This window comes from Bufo bufo, chromosome 3 (genome assembly GCF_905171765.1).
Source record: "Bufo bufo chromosome 3, aBufBuf1.1, whole genome shotgun sequence".
NCBI classification, from domain to species: Eukaryota; Metazoa; Chordata; class Amphibia; order Anura; family Bufonidae; genus Bufo; species Bufo bufo.
Window position 1 is genome coordinate 346358587 of NC_053391.1, and position 23749 is coordinate 346382335.

At 43.2% G+C, this 23749-nt stretch overlaps 1 protein-coding gene across 1 annotated transcript in view; it reads left to right on the forward strand.

The window, feature by feature from the left end:
• The window catches only part of INPP5B (inositol polyphosphate-5-phosphatase B), a 151355-nt gene extending 127836 nt beyond the window's left edge, over positions 1 to 23519 (forward strand). The window contains exons 18-24 of the mRNA XM_040424442.1: positions 6101 to 6266; positions 10890 to 11125; positions 11204 to 11317; positions 12989 to 13073; positions 14296 to 14423; positions 22055 to 22166; positions 23121 to 23519. Of these exons, the coding sequence (XP_040280376.1) occupies positions 6101 to 6266; positions 10890 to 11125; positions 11204 to 11317; positions 12989 to 13073; positions 14296 to 14423; positions 22055 to 22166; positions 23121 to 23242 (963 nt within the window). The 3' untranslated portion in view covers positions 23243 to 23519. The remainder of the gene's footprint in view (positions 1 to 6100; positions 6267 to 10889; positions 11126 to 11203; positions 11318 to 12988; positions 13074 to 14295; positions 14424 to 22054; positions 22167 to 23120) is intronic.
• The last annotated feature ends 230 nt before the right edge of the window (positions 23520 to 23749 follow it).

Here is a 23749-nt window from a genome sequence, read left to right on the forward strand (position 1 = left end):
GACATATTAGGCTACTTTCACACTTGCGTTAGGAGCGGATCCGTCTGGTGTCTGTACAGACGGATCCGCTCCTATAATGCAAACGCTTGCATCCGTTCAGAACGGATCCGTTTGCATAACTGTTTATTTCAGATCTGATTTTTCACTTCGGAAAACTCAGATCCAACAGTATATTCTAAACACAGAAGCGTTCCCATGGTGATGGGGACGCTTCATGTTAGAATATACTGAGAACTGGTAAGTGACAGGTCTGTGCAATAGGCAATGCGCCGCACAGACCTTTCACTTACCAGTAGGAGGAGCTCCCGGCCGGACACACATCGCAGCTCTTCAGGTAAGTATAATGCTTGTATTTATTGCTAAGTAACCATGGCAGCCAAGACTGCAATAGCCTCTTGGTTGCCATGGTAACCGATCGGAGCCCCAGCGATTTAAACTGGGACTCCGATCGGTACTCTCCGCTGCCAACAATGATGGGGGGGGGGGGGGTGATTTTAATTAGGGGGTGGGGAGAGGGGAGGCCGCACTGGGGAGGCCATACTTGGAATCCGCACTGGCCACCAATAAATATAGAGGAAGGGGGAGGCCGCACTGGTCATATTTAATACTGGGGAGGGAGGGAGGGGGAGGCCGCACTGGTCATATTTAATACTGGGAATCCGCACTGGCCACCGATGAATATAGAGGGAGTGGGGCCGCACTGGTTACAATTAATACTGGGGAGGGAGGGGGGCCGCACTGGCCACCAATAAGTTAATTACAGGAGGGGGGGGGGGGGGGACGCCTCTGTGTTAGAATATACTGTCGGATCTGAGTTTTACGATGTAACTCAAATCCGATGGTATATTCTAACATAGAGGCGTTCCCATGGTGATGGGGACGCTTCAAGTTAAAATATACCATCGGATCGGAGAAAACTCAGATCTGATGGTATATTAATAGGGACTCCTGACTTTACATTGAAAGTCAATGGGGGACGGATCCGTTTGAAATTGCACCATATTGTGTCAACGTCAAACGGATCCGTCCCCATTGACTTGCATTGTAAGTCTGGACGGATCCGTTTGGCTCCGCACGGCCAGGCGGACACGAAAACGCTGCAAGCTGCGTTTGGGTGTCCGCCTGCTGAGCGGAGCGGAGGCCAAACGGAGCCAAACTGATGCATTCTGAGCGGATCCGCATCCATTCAGAATGCATTAGGGCTGTACGGATCCGTTCGGGGCCGCTTGTGAGAGCCTTCAAACGGAACTCACAAGCGGAGCCCCGAACGCTAGTGTGAAAGTAGCCTTAGGTAGGGACCGACCGATATAGATTTTTTTTTTAGAGCCAAAACCGATAAGCTGTGAACTTTCAGGCCAATAGCCGATACTTTTATACCGATATTCTGTGCATTTTCATTTTTCAAAAAAAACTAAAAATTCCTTCACAAATCAGCTGAAAATGAACATGTTTATTGTTAACGTATATCTTCTTTTTTTTTTTTGTAAATCTTCCTTTTTCATTTATACTTAATATTTTGGGGTTTTGGTTTGTTCTTCTTTTTTTTTTTTTTTTACAAATTTTTAGCCCCCTTAGCGGCTAGAACCCTTGTCCTATTCACCGTGACCATGATTCTCGTTTGAGAAAGGCTCATGTATGAGCCGAAACGTCGTTCTGTGCCACTTTATGGGTGAATAAAGTTTCTTCACTGACTATTTGGAAAGTCTACAGGAGTGCAGTCCAATTTTTCTTTCTATACCAGTGGGTAAGCACCTATTGCCATACTTGGGCTCTGCACCCGTTCCCTTCTCTTTTTTTTTCTTGGATGGTGCTGCTGGTGGTTTTTTCTTTTGTGTGTGTGTGTATATGTGTATGTATATATATATATATATATATATATATATATATATATATATATATATATATATATATATATATATATATATCTCTGAGAAAAATGGCGGCACTGGCAAATGATGAAAAGTTGGATGCACGCTCTTAAGGGAATAGGCTTCTTACCCCAATGCACAGTCCAGAAAATGAACGGCACTCCAGTAAATAACGAACAAATGACTCCTTTAATCACCCGTGCGGTACAACGTTTCGGCTCAATAGTATTGAAATAGTATGAAAAAGGCTCTAGTATTGAGCCAAAACGTTGTACCGCACGGGTGATTAAAGGAGTCATTTGTTCATGATTTACTGGAGTGCCGTTCATTTTCTGGACTATATATATATTATTTTTTGGTGCCTCACAACCTGGAATTAACATGGATTGTTTGAGGATTTGCATCATTTAATTTACAGAACATGCCCACAACTTTGAAGATGTTTTTGTTGTTTACTTCACAATAAAAAAAAAAAAATAGAGCAAAATAACAGAAAAAGTCAATGTGCATAACTATTCACCCCCCTAAAGTCAATACTTTGTAGAGCCACCTTTTGCAGCAATCACAGCTCCAAGTCGCTTTGGATAAGTCTCTAGGAGCTTGCCACATCTTTTAACTGGGATTTTTGCCCATTTCTCCTTGCAAAACTGCTTTAGCTCCTTCAAGTTGGATGGTTTGCGCTTGTGAACTGCAATCTTTAAGTTTGACCACAGATTTTTTTTATTGGATTTAGATCTGGGCTTTGACTAGGCCATTCCAACACATTACATGTTTCCTCTTAAAACCCTCAAGTATTGCTTTAGCAGTGTGTTTGGAGTCATTGTCCTGCTGGAAGGTGAACCTCCGTCCTAGCCTCAAATCACACACATAGTGGTACAGGTTTTGCTCAAGAATATCCCTGTATTTAGCACCATCCATCTTTCCCTCAACTCTGACCAGTTTCCCAGTCCCATCCCCACAGCATGATGCTGCCACCACCATGTTAGTGTTCTTTGGGTGATGTGATATGTTGGGTTTGCGCCAGACATAGCGTTTTCTTTGATGTCCGAAAAGGTCAATTTTAGTCTGATCAGCCCAGAGCACCTTCCTCCATACATTTTGGGAGTCTCCCACATGCCTTTTCGCAAACTCACAATGTGCATTTTTGTTTTTTGCTGAAAGTAATGGCTTTCTTCTGGCCACTCTGCCATAAAGCCCAACTCTATGAAGCGTACGGCTTATTGTCGTCCTATGTACAGATACTCCAGTCTCTGCTGTGGAGCTCTGCAGCTCCTCCAGGGTTACCTTAGGTCTCTGTGCTGCCTCTCTGATTAATGCCCTCCTTGCCCGGTCCGTGAGTTTTTATGGGCGGCCGTCTGTTGGCAGGTTTGCTGTTGTGCCATTATCTTTCCATTTGGTTATGATAGATTTGATGGTGCTCCTGGGGATCATCAAAGATTTGGATATTTTTTTTATAACCTAACCCTGACTTGTACTTCTCAACAACATTGTCCCTTACTTGTTTGGAGAGTTCCTTGGTCCTCATGGCAGTGTTTGGTTAGTGATACCTCTTGCTTAGGTGTTGCAGCCTCTGGGGACTTTCATAAAAGGTGTGTATATGTAATGACAGATCATGTGACACTTAGATTGCACACAGGTGGACATTATTTCACTAATTATGTGACTTCTGAAGGTAATTGGTTGCACCAGAGCTTTTTATGGGCTTCCTAACAAAGGGGGTGAATACATACGCACATGCCAATTTTCTGTTTTCTATTTCTAAACAATAGTTTTATTTTATATATTTTTCTCATTTCACTTCACCAACTTAGACTATTGTGTTCTGATCCATCACATAACATTCAGATTAACAAAACATTGAACTTAAGGCTGTAATGTAACAAAATTCGAAAAAAGTCAAGGGCGGTGAATGCTCTGTGTCTGTGTGTGTGTGTGTATGTATGTATATATATATATATATATATATATATATATATATATATAACATAAACAAAGGCAGCACATCAAGCCAAATATCAATATGGAGGTCAACAAATCCAGGACAATATAAGAATTTAAAAAAATGGCAGCAAAAACTTTATTCACCCCTGTGGTCGCAACTAGGGATGAGCGAACTTGTGTTTCAAGTTTGGCGTACAAGGTTCAGGTTAACTTGGATGTGGAGATGGAAGTATGCGATGGTTGGGAATATGAGAGGTAGCTAAGATTTCTTGTTATTTTAGACTATTGATGTTGCCTTCCACCCTGCAGATCCCTCGCACACCCCCATACTGGATGTAACCCCAGACCATGATTTTGCCTCCACCAAACTTCACAGTTTTCTGGGTAAATCTCGGCTCTATGCGGGTTCCAGTAGGTCTCCTGCAATATTTGCGGCGACTGTGGTGTAATTCAACAGAAGATTCATCTGAAAAATCCACCTTCTGCCACTTTTCCAGCGTCCATCTTTTTAGCAGGCTGTGGGCCTTGGCAAATGCCACACAGTTTTTCAATTGTCTTTTGTTTAGTGCTGGCTTATGGGCACTGATTCGACCATGGAGGCCATTTTGAGACAGAATCCGACAAACTGTTCTGGTTGACACCGTGACTTCAGGTGACCAGGTCTCGTGGAGCTCTGCTGCAGTGGAAAATGGGCTGGCCTTGGATTTTCGAGCCAACAAACGGTCCTCTCGAGCAGTTGTCTTGCGGGGTTGGCCTGACCTGGCCTTGTCCAAAACGTCTCCAGCCTCTTCAAATCTTTTTTTATCCTCTGAACTTGACGTTGAGACACATTGAAGGTGTCTGCCACATCAGCAGTGGATCTGGTCTTCAGCCTCTTGATAATCAACACTCTAGTCTCCGGGTGATCTTAGGCATGTTTGCAGAGGTCTAATTGCAGTTGATGTGAAGGTCTTGTGTACTGGGGTTCTTTTTATACACACCTGAGACCTGATTGATCCATTATTAGTCACAGGTGAAGCTCATATGACAAGGCGACAACACTTATGTCTTGGCAAAAATGGACTCAATGGGCTTTACCAAGCTGTGAATATTAGAACACTTTTTGTCAGTTTCGTTTTGCACTGAAACATTATTACAAAAGCTGTTGGGATTAAAATGACCCATTTCTTGTAACAAAATCTTGAATAGAAATATATATTTTGGGGAGGATTTGTTTTTTCCACAGATCTCTTGTAATAAATGCCTATCTTTGTCCGCAAATGTGAAAAAAGTAGGACATGCACTATTTTTTTTGCTGAAGGGAAACACGGACAACGGACGCGGAACACAAACGGATGAACTATCAGCATTTTTTTGCTGACCCATTGAAATGAATGGGTCCCCATCCTATCCTCAAAAAAAAAGGAACGGAGGCCTCGTGTGCATGAGGCCTAATTCAGATTTCTAACTTTTACCACATTTTTCTGACCTATTTTATGTAGGTGCGCCTTTATTGTGCCTGAATTTGTTGCAAAACCCATCTCATTTCCACTCCACTTCACCACTTCAGGGCTGGAGTACCAGCAGTATTTTTTATCTGTTTTCAGTGCTGACTTTTTTTTGCATTAAATGTCGCACTTTCAAGGAGACATGCAACTTTTTTCTTGCGCAAATAAATGAGACCAGTCTAAGTGAATATGAAACTGACAAACAACCACCAGAAGTCAGACTAATAAAAATACGTCTAGTCTAATTCACCAACGGCTGTGTGACTTTTAATATATACACGGCAAAGGCCTGACAGTCGAATGAAATACGCCAGTCTAATTTTACACCAAAAAACAGGCGATCTTGATCAATGGGCCCCATTATATTTTTCCAAACTTTGCCATGGATAGCTTAATGATAAATACAGTAGATATATACTGTACATCCACATCTACTAAAGTGAATAAAGGGTTCCTTGTCGCCTCTTCAGAGTGTGTATGGAGACAAGCTCCAGCTGGTAAACAGCCAGTTGTCAATGTATCCATAAGTTTCTAGTAGGGATAACAGAGGAATGGCACAATGCAGAGGGGTAAGATGCTCTAGCAGTGTTATATTATAGGGAATACAAGCATTTAGTTGGACAAGTCAGAAGAGGTGACCGGTCCTGTTTAAATACAGAATATAATTCCAGGCTGTGAATGGTTGATGGTACTTGTTGATTTATATTATATATGTTGTGTTTGTCCTCTATTCTATAACCATACAGAGTTTAGATGTTTGCGATAAAGGAAGCTTCAAATGCTGATGTGTTGTCTACTCCACAGTTTCACTTCAAGGATGTAAAGTACATGCAGCTGCAAGTCCAGACATTCACTATTCACAATGATGGACAGGTGGCGTGTCAGTATGAATTCATCAGTAAGCTGGATGAGCCATTGTATAGCAAACAATGGCTCCGAGCGAATCCAAGCAAAGGGTTTCTTACACCAGGTACATGCACGTTCCACTACTTGCTGACACACCCAGTGTTCTTGTTCTTCCCACAAGTTAATATGGGTTTGTTTTTTTAAAGGGCTTCTGTCACCCCATTAAACCGTTTTTTTTTCTTTCTTTACTAATAATCCCTACACTGCGATCTCAGCATACATAAGCTAATTAATGATTTTCGTTCAGTAGAATTTGCTAAAAATAGATTTTTATAATATGTAAATTACCTTGCTACCAGCAAGTAGGGCGGCTACTTGCTGGTAGCAGCCGCATCCTCCAATCGTAATGACGCCCCCTCCGCTTGTTGATTGACAGGGCCAGCGGACGGGATCTCTCTCTGCTGGCCCTGCCTGTTTTCATTCAATATCAGGCGCCTGCGCCGCGGCCGTACCTATCTTCAATCTGCGCAGGCGCACTGAGAGGCGGCCACTCACTCGGCCGCTCGCTCCTCAATGCGCCTGCGCCGGGTGTAGATGTGACGTCATCGGCGCAGGCGCATTGAGGAGCGAGCGGCCGAGTGAGTGGCCGCCTCTCAGTGCGCCTGCGCAGATTGAAGATAGGTACGGCCGCGGCGCAGGCGCCTGATATTGAATGAAAACAGGCAGGGCCAGCAGAGAAAGATCCCGTCCGCTGGCCCTGTCAATCAACAAGCGGAGGGGGCGTCATTAAGATCGGAGGATGCGGCTGCTACCAGCAAGTAGCCGCCCTACTTGCTGGTAGCAAGGTAATTTACATATTATAAAAATCGATTTTTAGCAAATTGTACTGAACGAAAATCATTAATTAGCTTATGTATGCTGAGATCGCAGTGTAGGGATTATTAGTAAAGAAAGAAAAAAAACGGTTTAATGGGGTGACAGAAGCCCTTTAATGTAATTTGTGCATAATTAAATGCACTTTGTGATAATCGTTTTTTTTCTAGACATATTTTAATTTTATTATATTTTTCGTCCTATTAAGAGAATTCTTTTTTACATCTATACTTATGAGCATACTCCTATGTGCTATTTCATCATGCTCTGTCTAACAATGATACAAGCTAATCTTAGAGCAACAGTTAGTGCGCCCCAACAGCAGGCTTATTACCTTGGCTCCCCGGATTTGATTGCAGGGGGATCCTCTAGACATGATCAAGTCATTGGGTAACCCTCGTTGAGAGACCCAATTGATTATGCCGCTGGTTAAATAGGAGGCATCAGAGGCTCCTCTGAGCCTGGCTGTGCAGCAGGAAGCCAGAATCTGGTAATTCATGGAGCAGGGGAGAACAGGGAGTCCCCCCCAAACAATAGTAGACTGAGGACTTGCCATGGTCAGAAGATTGCGAGCAGTCATTTAGGTGTTAATTACAGATAGACACACAACATGGGAGTCTGCTGTATGCTGTAACTCTGTAATGAGTTTAATACACTTAGGCCCCTTTCACACGGGCGAGAATTCCACGCGGGTGCAGTGCGTGAGGCGAACGCATTGCACCCGCACTGAATCCGGACCCATTCACTTCAATGGGGCTGGGCAGATGAGCGGTGATTTTCACGCATCACTTTTGCGTTGCGTGAAAATCGCAGCATGTTCTATATTAAGCATTTTTGATGCAACCCCATAGAAATGAATAGGTCTGCGTGAAAATCGGAAGCATCTGCAAGCAAGTGCGGATGCGGTGTGATTTTCACGCATGGTTGCTAGAAGATGATAGGGATGAGCAACCCCGGACCCCATTAATGTAAATTCACTGTATTATTTTCCTTTATAACATGGTTATAAGGGAAAATTATAGCATTCTTAATACAGATTGCTTAGTAAAATAGGGATGGAGGGGTTAAAAAATAAAAGCAATTAACTCACCTCATCCACTTGTTCACGCAGCCGGCATAGTCTTCTTTCTTCTTCTTTCAGGACCTACAAAAGGACCTTTGATGATCCTTCTATCTTCATTCAGCAAGATCTGTGCTGACGTCATCAAAGGTCCTTTTGCAGGTCCTGAAAGAAGAAGAAAGAAGACTATGCCGGCTGTGCAAACAAGTGGATGAGGTAAGTTAATTGCTTTTATTTTTTAACCCCTCAATTGACATTTTAGTAAGCATTCTGGATTAAGAATAATATTATTTTCCCTTATAACCATGTTATAAGGGAAAATAATAAAATCTACACAACACCTAACCCAAACCCGAACTTCAGTGAGGAAGTTCGGTTTTGGGTCTGGGTACCACATTCAGTTTTTTATCACGCGCGTGCAAAACGCATTGCACCCGCGCGATAAAAACTGAACAACACCATCGCAGTCAAAACTGACTGCAATTGCGTGCGCACTCGCGCGCGTTTCCCGCAATGCACACGCGACGCATCCAGAGCAAATCCTGGACGCCCGTGTGAAAGAAGCCTTAGGGAGTCATTTTCCATCCCCTGTGCATCAGAAAACTGGTACATTTCATGGTTGCACAAAAGTTTGTGACTTTTTGGGAGATTTCAAACCCTGCTCCCCACTTTTCCAAAAAAAAGTGGGCACAGTGGGGAATGGGCAGTGTAAAGGCAGCTATAGCCAGCCCAACACATTGGCATAGTTTATAGCTCCCTTGCTGGTGTAGATTTCCGTTATGACACATGGTCTTGTACGGATGCCTTTTTTAAACTGAAGAATTTCACTTAAAATCTCCAAGCAACCATCAGTGAAAATTGGACAGTGGTTCAGTTTCTTTATTGACCCAATGGGGAGAATTTATCAAGCAGTACGGGGAGTTCAGTGTCTATCCATGACTGTATAAAAGCTCCTGTATATGGGGTCAGTAGCTTGCCTATGGGCAGTGGCGTACCGCGGGGGTAGGGGGCCCGCCCCGGGTGCCACTCACAAGGGGGGTGCCAGCCGCGACTGAGGATAAAAATAAATAAAAATAATGTGGCGAGTGGGCCAGGCGTGGCGCTGTGATAGGGGCAGGGCTCCAGATGGTCTCTCCCTCCCCCTGTGCTGCTGCCGCCGCGGCCAATAAGAAGAGGGGCAGGGCCGGGGGAGGGGCTGTGGCCACTGCGCCACCAATGAAGATAACTGACCTGTTAATACAAATGCAGGAGGCGGGTGCCGGCTATTTGATTCCGGCACCCGCCTCCTGCATTTGTATTAACAGGTCAGTTATCTTCATTAACATTGAGTGCGGCCCCCCCCCCCCCCCCCCAGTATAATAAACATTGAGTGCGCCCCCCCCCCCCCCCCCAGTATAATAAACATTGAGTGCGGCCCCCCCCAGTATAATAAACATTGAGTGCGCCCCCCCCCCAGTATAATAAACATTGGTGGGCAGTGGGCAGTGCCAATGAGGGTTAAAAAATAAAAAATTAACTCACCTCCTCCAATTGATCGCGTAGCTGCTGCCGGTCTACTTGTAATTTCTTCAGGACCTGTGGTGACGTCACTGAGCTCCAGCCTCTATCACATGGTCCATTACCATGGTGATGGATCATGTGATGTATCATGTGATGAGCTCAGTGACATCACCACAGGTCCTGAAGAAAGTACATGAGACCTGCTGCTACGCGATCAATTGGAGGTGGTGAGTTAATTTTTATTTATTTTTTTAACCCTCATTGGCACTGCCCACCAAGGTTTATTATGTTGGGGGGGGGGGCGCACTGTGCCACCAATGTTTATTATACTGGGGTGTTGGGGGGGGGGGGGCGCACTGCACCACCAATGTTTATATGTTTATTATGCTAGGGAGGGGGGGCGCACTGCCCACCAATGTTTATTATGTTGGGGGGGCACACTGCGCCACCAATGTTTATTATACTAGGGTGTTGGGGGGGGGGGGGCGCACTGCACCACCAATGTTTATATGTTTATTATGCTAGGGAGGGGGGGCGCACTGCCCACCAATGTTTATTATGTTGGGGGGGCACACTGCGCCACCAATGTTTATTATACTAGGGTGTTGGGGGGGGGGGGGGCGCACTGCACCACCAATGTTTATATGTTTATTATACTAGGGAGGGGGGGGCGCACTGCGCCACCAATGTTTATTATGTTGGGGGGGGCGCACTGCGCCACCAATGTTTATTATACTAGGGTGTTGGGGGGGGGGGGGCGCACTGCACCACCAATGTTTATATGTTTATTATACTAGGGAGGGGGGGCGCACTGCGCCACCAATGTTTATTATGTTGGGGGGGGCGCACTGCGCCACCAATGTTTATTATACTGGGGTTTAAGGGGGTGCAGGTTTTTATTTTATTAAGGAAGGGTTAAGGGGTCTATTAAGGGGTGGTTAATGGGTTTTATTAAGGGGGGTTAATGGGTTTATTTCGTTAAGGGGGTGTGCAGAGGTTTATTTTATTAAGGGGTTTTATTTTTATTTATAAATATTATTGAAAACATTGAAAAAAGTTTGTGCATGTTTTCTTAACTTTCTTGGGGGGGGGGGGGGGGGGGGTGCCGCCAAACAAAGGGTTCGCCCCGGGTGCCAAATGCTCTAGGTACGCCCCTGCCTATGGGAGCCCTAAGTAACTGCAAGGAATTTGAATTTCCCATAACTTTTTTTGATCTCTTCTAATGGCTATTTGTTTAGTGCCCTAATATTTTACATAATGGTGCCCAGTGTTTCACATCCCTCAAAATACCAATCCATTCTCTTACCTTTCTAGGTTCCGAAGCACAAATAGAACTTGAGTTATTTGTTAATAATCAAACGGCTGCCCAATTAAATTCTGGTGAAGAAAACTTGGAAGACATTTTAATCCTGCACCTGGACAGAGGAAAAGACTTCTTCTTGTCTGTGACTGGAGACTATCTGCACAGCTGCTTTGGATCCTCCATCCAGATGTTATGTAACATGAGAGAGCCCATCAGAGACATGTCTCCAGATGCCATCAGAGAATTGGTATGATCATCCTATCCATCCGCTGCATTGTACATGCTGGGATGCTAGACATGTAACATGCTTTTTATGCCACTCTAGGCACGCATGCCTCTTCAGATGAAGGAGGATTTTGTTGGTGCAGAGAAACCTTTAGATGTGCCTAAAGAGCTCTCGATGATGGTTGATCACTTGTACCGTAATGCATCCCTGCAGGTCAGACTCCACTCTCATATTCCACTGAACTAGAGCTATTATCGATGGGTTTGCAGGTAGATGAATGTGTGTTATCCAGTAACCTCGCCTCCCATGCATATTAAACAGTGGATTGCAGCAGAATTGCTACCTCGACTCCATTACACATATCTCTGTTGTGCTGCAATTCTACATTGTAGTGGATTCAAGTTAAAGGGGTTGTCACTGCTGAGGTTGTCCTCACCAACATCCATCTGTATTCCTTTTCTTGTCCTTTTCTTGTTCCTGGCTGGTGCCTCTGCATTGTTTTTGTAATTCTGGCCCCCATATATGACATCATAGAAAATGGCTCCCCCGTCCTGCCGGCAGTGCTTATTCCCATCCTGTTTTCTACTGCGCAGACTCTACATTAAGTATTCAGTGTCTGCACAGTACAAACAATTCTTTGCCTCCAGTGTCCCAGCTTCGGAGCACAGCTGAAGAATAGGAGCAGCCACTGCAGCAGGCTTTGACAGCCATCTGTGCTCCGACACCAGGACACTGGAGGCATCCTCACTCCATCCTTTTCACTTTTTTTCTTACTTTAATTATTTTAATACTCTCCCAATCATATCGGACAACCTCTTTAATGGGGTATTCCCATCTCACGTATCCTATTGAATATGATAGCTATTGTAAAAATATTAATTTCAGCAAATAAATTCATATTTCAGAAATGTACTGTTTCTCAGATATCCTGTCCTTTCCACAGTTGTCCATGGGTATGGCCACTGCTGCAGTCCGGCACTTGTGCAGTTCTGTTTAGTAATTTTACACTGAGGGCGGACGGGTTCTCATGAGCTCCCATGCACAGTACCTCTCAGCAGGACGGCTGTGGCGCATGCTCAGTAGAGCCTGGGCATCCTAATCTTCTTGCAGGTTACCATTGTCTGAGAGACAAGCTAACGGAGTCCTTATCAGAACTGTCATAGCACACTGTTGTGATTTCAGTGTGTACTGAAAGCTATAGTAACAGGGACAGAAGCCGGAGCGACGCTCTGCAGCATTCCTAAGACTGGGGCTACAATACAGAAGGGCTGAGCCTTCCACACACACACACAGATGTTGAGGGTTATCTCTAAATAGGTAGATTGGTATCCAGATGACAGTCCTCTGACCTCACTACCATGAAACAGCTTGGTTTTAACACTTTCCCTGCCAAGGGAGGTAGAAACACACAAATATTAAAAAGCGCTCACCATACAGTATGCTTGGTTAACATGGTATCCTGTATGTGCCCAGGGTTGCCAACCTGATTTTTTTTTTCCTTTCTGGACAACTTATTTAAACATCACGGACAGTCAACATTTTTACGGACAAATTGGAAAAACCACAATGAATGATAAAGCTTATAAGTAATGCAGGTCTACCGCTCGATATACTGATATAAATGCATTAGCAGTCTTTAGTGTGAGCTCGAAAATGATGAGCATTATAATCACAATGACCTACTCAAGTACCCCCAGCCTCAAAATAAATCATGGAGACATGTATATTTTTTGTTCACGGATGCTGGAAAAAAGTGCATTATTTTTAGACTGCCCAAGAATTTCTGGATGGTTGGCAAGAATGGATGTATTGTTGGAGACTGATTTGTGAGCAGAATAAATGTTCTATAAAGGTTATAAACATGGCTATACTTTTTGATTTCAGGAAGATTTGTTTCAGCAGCCTGGGTTAAGATCTGAATTTGAAGCGATTAGAGACTGCTTAGATACCGGATTTCCAGAATCTATCCGTATCCTTTAAGAGTCCAAATCTAAGCGTGGCATGATCGTCTGCTGCTGTAGATAAGCCGTGTGTATTAGGATGTCCACCCAATGAGCACATGTACTGCAAGAAATCTGCAATGACCAGAATCCCTCCAGACACGCTGAATATTTGTACTGTGTATTACTGCACTTTTACTTTGCCATATGATAACTTATTAAACCATTTGCTTAGGAACAACTGGGCCTCCACATTCAGCTTTTTTGATGCAGTTTTTTCAGCCATAGCCAGGAGTGGATTCCTGAAGAGGAGAACTCATTCCCTTACATGTGTCTTCCATTCACGATCCGTTCCTGGCTTATTCGTGAAAAACTGCATCAAAGAAACGAAATCTGGAAACAGTTGTTTTGACCTATGGAACAAATTTCTCTTTGTTAAAGCCAATTGTTTTTGTCCCATAAATATAATTGTCATTGATATTTTTATGGAGCAATTGTTATCTTTTATTTTGTGTACGGCCAACTTTACTTCTATCCAGGACATTATAGTCAAGTAAAGAGTGGCCTTTGATTACTCAGCGGACACGTTACAATTTCTGCGACCATACAAAAGGCAGTAGGCTGTCCTTCCGTACTGGTTCACGAACAATTACTAGTGGAAAACACACATACCGGTATATACATAGTATTTGCGTCTTCCATGCTTACACTTCAGCACCTCACTAACTGACATTTTAGTTTGGTTATTATGAGTTGTGTTTTTTTTTTTTCGTTTTTTTTTACAATTATTACAATATGTATAAGATCTTATTAAGACGTCCACCCACAATTCCATCTAGAGGGGTAGTCTTTTGGAACAAGAGGCCGGTATCCATAGGATACAGGGGGACTGAAAATCAGTCCTAAAACATTGAGTCTTATTAAAGAGGTGGTCTTCTCAAAGAGGTGAAATCTTTATAAAAGATGACTGTATCACACGCTTGGCCTTCTAGAACAGGGATCAGCAACCTTCGGCCCTCCAGCTGCTCTGAAACTACAACTCCCAGCATGGACACTTTCTTGGCTGCTCTTGTAACTCCCATAGACGTGAAAGGAGGATTCTGGGAGTTGTAGTTTCAGAACAGCTGGAGTGTCAGAGGTGGCTGACCCCTGGTCTAGAAGCATAATGTGCAGAGCTAACGATTATATGGTGGAGTAATTCTGGTAAACCCTTGCATTTCTGTGAGATATCTTCCTTAAACCTTCCACAAGCTGGAAGCAACCACTCCGTCGTTGAGGCGTTACTGCTCTTCCTGGAAGGCCTCCCAGAGCCCGTGATCTGCTACAGCTATTACAGCAGAGGCTTGGAGTGCGCTGGACATTATAACAGCAGTAAAGAGGTAATGCGTTACATGCATCTTACATAAAGAGAAAGCAGGATTACTTAGTAATCATAGAAAGACGTGTCTTGCTGCGCAGAGCAGCCATTTCAGATTTAGTGGTCTCGGCTCCCCTGGAAAATTGAAATATGAATGGCTGTTAGGACCAGCAGGCCACCTTTTCATATGGACTGTTTTGGTGAATGAATTGCTCTCTAAGATAAATCATTGGAATCAAAGGGCAGTGGCCGGTCACCAATTGACTTTTGCATCTTCTTTGATCCATATACGTTGTGGCAGTTACTTGGCCATCCAACCCATCTGCAGGCGCCATTACCTGTCCTATATCGTCTAGTTATGTAGTTCTAGAGATGGGGATACTTCCTTAGGGATCTCTCCATGTATCCCATCCATTGAGCAAAATGTCTAAGTTTTGCTTTCTACTTTCATGCAGTGCTGGATCCATTTCTGCATACAGCAGTGTTCTTCTGTCACATCTGTCTGAATTGGATGCAGATATGATCATAGCGTTACAACTGTATACTTACTGAAATATAGACAGAGTGAACCCAGACAGCAAACCTCAGCTATAGAGATCCTCGTCAATTACAATCATCAAATTACTTAATCAGAAGTTACTTGTTTAACTAAGAAAAACTTTCTAAAAATTCTTTTCAGCCGGTTATATCTTTTTGGAATACCTGGGTTACAACTTATATGGTCACCATTAAGGTCCATTCGCATGTCCGTATTTCTGGCTCCGCATCCATTCTGCAATTTTGCAGAACAGGTGCAGACCCATGCATTTCCATAGTTCCGTTCTGCGGCCCCACAAAATATTCCTGTCCGCGGACAAGAATAGGCATTTCTATCATAGGGCCGGCCATGGGCAGTCCACAAAATGCGTAACACACACATGGCCGGTATCTGTATTTTGCAGATCCGCAAAACACGGACGTCTGAATGGACCCTAACAGCGTAAAAACCTAGTGGCCTGGATTCCAAATCTACCAAAAGAAGTTGAGGAACAGGTGATATGTCCCTGCATAAGCTATAGAGGCTGAGAAATAAAGTAACATATTGGTCGCCACAGAGCTCTTCTAAATCTGGACTGTAAAGCATATAGGGAGAGGACAGACTATGCATATAGTAGACGGAAGGCTCTTTACCAGTACCAAATCCACACCTTTACTGGATCCCTTACTGGAAACTCAGAACAAGAACTGCACGATAGACACGTAGCTGTTCCTTTACTGTCCAGGAATGAGATGTGTTACTGTATAGCTATATACGGCTAGCTCTGTCATTCAGCGTTTTAGAAAGTGAGACACTGGGAGAGACACCTGGCTTTGGGATGTGTCTAGTATGGTAGGTGGGTCTGAGTGACGTCAGCATTGCTGACACTACCCATGGACTGGTGTGGCACAGCTACAGTATGTGCTTCTAGTCTTGCTCATCCACAGATTAGGCCTGTTTCACACTTGCATTGTTTTCCGATATTGAGATCCGGAAAATACCAGAAAAAAAAAAAAAAACTTTTCCGTTTAGTCCTCATGCATTCTGAATGGAAAGCAATCCCTTCAGAATGCATCAGGATGTCTTCCGTTCCGTCAGCATTCTGTTTTGTGACCGGACACAAAACCGCTGCAAGCTGCGGTTTTTGTGTCCGGTCTTAAAAACGGGAAAAAAATGGATCACTAAAAACAAAGTCAATGGTGACGGATAAGTTTTTTCAGTTTTTGATTTCACACAAAGACATCCTAACAGATCGGATGCATCCCGATGTGCAAAATCAAAACAGATCAGTTTAATTCCGGTATTGAGATCCTCTGCCAGATCTCAATACCGGAATTAACAACGCAAGTGTGAAACAGGCCTTAGAGGATAAGTGTCTATTTGGCAGGGGTCTGACCGCTGAGGCCCCTCCTGGTCAGAAGAAGAGGAGCCCCACTTTCCTTCATTTTAATGAGGGGAGTGCCCTCACCATACCTCTTAACTTTTGAAAATGACAAGTAGAGACCATAGCAGAGACGCATGTAGCATACTGCTGCAAACTTTTTAATATTAAGCCACTGCTCTAACTCCACCCAACGCATAACTGTACATACCTAATCCTGCCCAGTCCCCTCCGTGCCTCCACCTTGTTATCCATGACATAATTCTGGAATATGTTTACTTTGTGTTGTGACGTTTCTCTCTTATTCCTCCTGGAAATGCATGAATAAGACATTGCTTATGTAGACTTTTTGTGATGTAGACAACTGATTTTAAAGGGGTCCCCCAAAAGTATTTTACGGTTTTCAAACCAGCACCTGGATCTGAATACTTTTGTAACTGGAGGTAATTAAATAGTAACACCCAATTGTCAATTTATACATACACTTCCAGGAGGAATAACAGAGAAACTACAAGAAAAGGTGCTCCAGAATTGTTATTACATGGGAAATACAAGTATTTACTAAAACATCCATGTGAGGAGAGGTGACAGATCCTCTAATTGTTACATATTCTGCCTCTGATCAGTGCGGTACTATGTTGTATAGTCTGCAGAGCAGTAATACTCTGCAGAACGCCCATGGGCTGGGGGGGTTTGTGTGCCAGGGCTGCTTTTTGGTCTCAGACTGTCACTGAGGTTACATACAGCTGAATTTTATATCATTTGTTTCTTGCAAAATGGAAGGAAGGGTTTTAAATATGGTGCGAGCGCAGACGTTTAACCCTTTAGATGCTGTGCTCAGATGTGACCACAGCATCTAAATGTGAAAAAAACGTAAGCTTGCTCTTCCGGGTCAGGAATGGCCCCCCATACAGCAATCAGGGGAGCCATTCCTTCGCTCTGATGCACTGGGTCTCTCTGAAGAGCTATAGTTCCCATGGAGGCTTGCAGTTGGCAGGGCTCCATAGGATATCTAATTAACTAAGTTAGGTTGGTATTGTTGACGTACTAGTCCAAAATATTTTTACTGCCTATATAAAGTACGCTAAAAACAGTTTAATGTTTATTATATTAAAAATCTCCACAAATAGGCTTGATAGGGTGATTGGGGATATCTCAGACTGATGATGCTGATCCCCAAAGAATCACTCCTATCACTAGAACTCCTAAATGTAAGGAGTATACAATGTTGGTGTAATTCCTTTACCAGTATAGGGATGTAAGGATATCCACTATCAGTGTACCTGAACAAGCAACAGTGTATAGTGTATCAAATCTCATTGCTGCTAGAAGGACACACCCAGGATGTAATGTCAGGTTACACTGTAGGATAGTTAAACCCTAGACTGGTAATTATCTGAACAGGAATACACCATATGGCTCCAGAGGTATACACGAGAGTCAGTCTGCATATGTAACTGCAGGAATCTATTGCTCGACACGTTTCCCTATCCAACTGGTTGTTGGCTTATCAGGAGCAATTCACCAAGTCCACTGTTGCCGCTGAATATTACCCCCTCACACTGGGTGTACAGCAGAAGGCAGAGAACTTGGGAATATCTGACTAAGAATATGCTGCACGCCACTGATGTCGTGCGTGCAGCGGTGAGCCTCCGGCATATGTGGCCGTGACCCGCGCGTAGCGCGGACTTGTTTAAAAAGAGGAGACTCCTCCCATCTGTGTGACCGACCCATAGTGAGTATCCAATAGAAAGTGAAGCACGTCACCTAATTGAGCCAAATCTTTCCGTCACAGCCGGATGACGCACGATCCATCATATCGTCGATCCAAGGCTGGCACAAGTCTGGCTCCGCCCACCCATTACCGTCACTCATAGGGGGGAGGACGAAAAGATGACGTATGCTTCTTTTGCCCTCACTGAATTGGTCAGTACAACAATAGGGAGGGATAACGTAAGGTCTGTGACGCACGCTTGAGTTTCAAAATAGACGGGGACACCAAAGGTAAATAGATACGTTATCATACAGTCCGAACTCCTTATAACATCACAGGAGAACAATACAGGTCCCCCATGATGAGTGATAAGGAGTGATAAGTAAAAGATTACAAAGCATATACTTAGAGATAAGCACTAAGATTCCAAAGTGGATAGATGAACTATCCGTGGATATTCAAATAAGATGTCAATGATCTAGAGGGAAACAATATTGTAATTGAGAAACGTTGTATCAGATATAAACAGAGTGAGATATGTTGCTGGAAGTTTATTCAATGAAACAAGCGAATGAAATCGCATCATTAAGGCCCCTAGGTTTAACAGTATTGAGGGTGAACATCCACTGTGCCTCTTTTCTTAGCAAAAGTGTATCGATGTCACCTCCCCTAGGTGGTGGCCTGACATGTTCTATTCCTTGAAATTTGAAACAGTCAAAATTGCCAGGATGACTGACAGCCACATGTTGTGCCACAGGGGTGTCTCCAGAATTTTTAGGAGATGCTCACCTATGCGCCTCCTAAATTCCCGTTTTGTTTTTCCTGTGTATTGTATACCACAGACACAGGTAGCCAGGTATACCACCCCAACTGTCCTACAATTGATGAAGGACTTGATGGAATATTCATGTCCTGTGGCCGAGCTCTTAAATTTCGTGCTTTTCCAGATAGCTTTGCAAGCTATGCAGTTGCCACACTGGTATGTACCGTTTGGTCTGATGGCCCCTAGCCAAGTAACATCCCTGGGGGTAGTAAAGGCACTGTGAACCAGTTTGTCCCTAATATTACCCCCACGTCTGTATGTAATCATGGGACGACTGCCTACTAGATGACCAACATCCGGATCAGTTTTTAAAATATCCCAATACTCAGTAAGCAACGCACGTATCTCACTACTTGCTGTATCAAAAGTGCCAATTATCCGTATCTGTGCGTCGTTGGATGTTCTATTCCTAGGATGCAGGAGTTGTTCTCTATTACATGCTGCTGCATGTTGGTATGCTTCCTTCAAAATAGGTTTCGGATAACCCTATTCCGTAAACCGTTCCTTAAGGTCATCAGCCGAGGCCTTAAAATCAGACCATTGAGAACAATTGCGTCTCATTCTAAGGTATTGTCCATTAGGAATGCCCCTCTTGAGTGGGTAAGGGTGTCCACTCTCCCATCTCAAGAGGGCATTAGTGGCCGCTGGTTTTTTCGGAACACTTTTGTTTTGATATAACCAGAGGGGTCAATCTCAATTGCAAGATCCAAAAAGGTGATCCGTTTGTCATCACTTTCTGATGTAAAAAACAGACCCAAGGAGTTAATATTCAATCTTGATACGAAATCCAAGAAACTCTCCTTTGTGCCTTTCCATAGAATGAAAATGTCATCAATGAACCTCATCCATAATAATATGGACGAGGTCCATTGCTCCATTTCCTCGTTGAAGACAACCTCTCTCTCCCACCAGCCCAGGTAGAGGTTAGCAAAGGTAGGGGCACAAGGTCTACCCATTGCCACCCCCCTGAGCTGGCGGTGGAGAGAACGGTCAAACAAGAAAATGTTGTGGTGCAGAATAAAATTCAGCAGTGTGATCACAAATTCATTATGTTCATAGAATTGTGACCCCCTTTCCAGTAGGAATGCATTGGCTGCCTCACAGCCCTGCTGATGTGGGATAGAGCTATATAAAGCTTCAACATCCAAACTGGCAAGTAGGGTATCTTTATCACATCTGATGTCGTTTAATCTCTTAAGAACATCCATAGAGTCCCTAACAAAAGATGGTAGGCTAGATACAAATGGTCTCAAAACCCTGTCGACATATATACTGATTTTTTCAGTGAGGCTACCTATACCCGACACTATCGGCCTTCCCTTTAAAGGGTTAGTCCCCTTGTGTATTTTGGGTAGACTATAAAAGGCCGGTAGTGTCGGGTAGGTGGGCAGAAGGTAAGCTAGTTCATTTGCACTTATCAATTTGCGCCATTTTGCTCTGCTCAGGATTCGGCCTAGTTCCTTTTTATAAGCCTCAAGAGGGTTGTGATCCAATTTAATGTAACAAGTGTTATCATCAAGAGTCCTTTTGCACATCTGAACATAGCAGCTGACATCAAGAACAACTATATTGCCCCCCTTATCTGGGGGCTTGATTAGAACAGATGAATCTTGCTGTAGTTGTGTTAATGCCAACTGCTCTTGCTCAGACAGGTTTCTTGGGTAGGGATTCCGGACATGTAAAGAGCGTAGTTTTTCCGTGACAACAGTGAGAAAGACATCAAGGGGCGAATGATTAGCCAACGGAGGGAACTTTTTAGATACAGGTTTTAGATCAGTGAACGGCCCTTCGCCTGTATTTCTATCACTTTCCACCAGAAGATCTGCAAGCAATCTTACATCAGGAAGATCCTCCTGATCTATACCCAATTTCTCACATTCCTCCCTATCATGGGTGCAGAAAAACTTCTTCCATTTTAATTTTCTAATAAATAGATTAATATCTTTCACCCATGTGAAGGGATTGAATCTACATTCAGGTACGAAAGACAAGCCTTTACTCAAGACGAATGGAACTTAGACTGTAGTTCTTTTGAACTACAGTCTAAGCCAAAAGTGATCTAAAGATTGCATATTCTAACCTCCTAGGGGGGGGCGCAAAAAAAAGTTTAATAAAGGTTTTCAAAAATGTCAAAATGATATAAAAATTAAAATCCACCCCCCTCTCCTCAGAATTAAAAGTAAATAATAAAAAAACAAATTTTTAAGGTGTGTTTTTTATTTTATATTTATTTTTTTGTAATAAAATACAAGAAGTTTTACTGCATAGGGAACGCCGTAGAGACAAAACCCGTAAAATGGGTCGGAATTGCATTTTTTTCCTGTTCCACGCCATTTAGAATTATTTTCCCACTGCATCGTATGCAATATTAAATGGTGACAATAAAAAGTGCAACTTGTCCTGCAAAAACACAAGCCCTCATACGGCTTTGTGAATGGAAACATTAAAAATGTATGGCTCCGGGAAGGCTGGATGTAAAAATGAAAACGCAAAAATATAAAAAAAAATCCTCCGGGGTTAAGTCTGATTGCTTACCTCTACAAGCCAGCATAACATACGTGTATGTCATGTGTATGTAGTCTTGTATTAAAGGGAGTTGGTGTTCTATCAGGCAAAATGACTTGTAGGGCTACCTCAGCTGAATGTAATGATACCTTTCACTTAGCAATCTGTTGCTTCATTCTGAAGAAAATGCACCTTTAAACCATTATGCAAATTAATGGCAATTAAGTGCACCAAGGGCGGGCCCAAGCCGCTGTGTGCATCCTTGTTCTTCCAGTATCCTCTGCTAATCTCCCCCTCTCCTTCTTTATTGACAGGGCCAGGTTTCTACATAGTCATCTTGCCTGGCCCTGTCCATCAAAAAGGAGAGGGAGGGACTGACAGGAAGAGTAAAGGTGCACAGAGTGGCTTCGGTCCGCCCCCTGTGCACCTAAGTACTCATCTGCATATGGATTAAAAGTACTTTCTTTCCAGAATGAAGCAATGGATCTCCAAGTGAAAGATACCTTTACATTCAGCTTAGCTAGTCCTACTAGGCAGTGTGCCCAATTTCAGTTTCCTGGTGACCTAAGAACTAAAATCAATGGGTGACAGCTGTTTTGGCCCAGTTTTGAGATCCTCTGCTGGGTTTTTTCAAAACCGGAATGCCACAACGCAAGTATGAAACAGGCCTTGTGCTTGAACATACAATGACCATTGCTCTTTATGTCTTTCAGGTTATTTCATTGTTGCCGCTGCATCATAAAAATGTCTTCAATTACTTGATCTCCTTTTTACGGGAGCTACTGAGTAACTCATTAAAGAATCACCTGGATGTCAACATTTTAGGTAATCCCCTTGTATTTCTTTCTTCTCCACACTGCATTTCCTGGACATTTTAGGATATTAATACATCTTTCTGCATTACTCTGTGTCTGTACAGAGGGACACCTTTCAGAAGGTTAAAGGAAATAATGGGGGAGATTTATCAAACTGGTGTAAAGTAGAACTGGCTTAGTTTACACCAGTTTGATAGGTCTCCTGGACACCTTGCGGGAGATTTATCAAACTGGTGTAAAGTAGAACTGGCTTAGTTTACACCAGTTTGATAGGTCTTCTGGACACATTAGGGGAAATTTATCAAACTAGTGTAAAGTAGAACTGGCTTAGTTTACACCAGTTTGATATGTCTCCTGGACACATTGGGGGAGATTTATCAAACTGGTGTAAAGTAGAACTGGCTTGGTTTACACCAGTTTGATAGGTCTCCTGGACACATTGCGGGAGATTTATCAAACTGGTGTAAAGTAGAACTGGCTTGGTTTACACCAGTTTGATAGGTCTCCTGGACACATTGCGGGAGATTTATCAAACTGGTGTAAAGTAGAACTGGCTTAGTTTACACCAGTTTGATAGGTCTCCTGGACACATTGGGGGAGATTTAAGTTGGCTTTTCAGTAATGTGTTATTATACTGATTGATATATAGTTTTCTGGGAAAAGATTCAGCACAGAGTGGAATATATGGCTTAAATCTCAGCTGACGTCTCGCTGATTAAAAGCTTTCCCCCTGTGTGTGCATACAGATGTAGCTGCTAATCATTGAGCTGGATAGTCCACTGGACTTGTAAAACCCAGGAGGAGGAAGGAATTCCAGATCAATACATTCCTGTGAATTTTTTCTCATAAAACATCCATCAATCAGCAGTGTGACATGCCGCCTGCAGATGGGACAGCTTCACTATATTACAGTACAATGGCAGGGAACGTTTTTCCTACGTTAACACATTTGTTTTATTCGCAGCAAGCATATTTGGAAACCTGTTACTCCGACCTCCGCCTGATCAGTCATCACCCAGCAACTTGGACAAGAGAAGGTGTCAGGAGTTTGTTCAGCAGTTCCTCATTGTGCCAGAAAGTCCTTAGTACCTGGATCTTGTCTGATTAACTATTCGTCTCCCAGAAGCTGGCTTCTCACATATCTGTTCTGGTTGTAAATATCTGTATTTATGGCATCTGATGCAATTTACAGATTTTATTTTCTTATATTGTAGATTTTCATGCTTCCTGAGAGGCATGTGCATTCCTGTGCTAACCAATGCCACTGTGCCTTAAAAAGGACCTGTCACTGTGAAATGCAGTGCAATCTGCAGGCAGTTTGAGCAAGAGGAGCTGAAAAGACTGATATATAGTTTTGTGAGGAAAGATTTTCTTTCTGTGTCCGTTCCATTTTATTTGCGGACCGTATGCGGAACCATTAATTTCAATGGGTCCGCAAAAAAACCAGAAGGTACTCCATGTGCATTCCATTACCATATGTCCGTATTTTCGTTACACTAAAAAAAGAACATGTCCTATTATTGTCCGCATTACGGACAAGGATAGTACTATTCTATCTGGGGCCAGCTGTTCTATTCCGCAAAATACGGAATG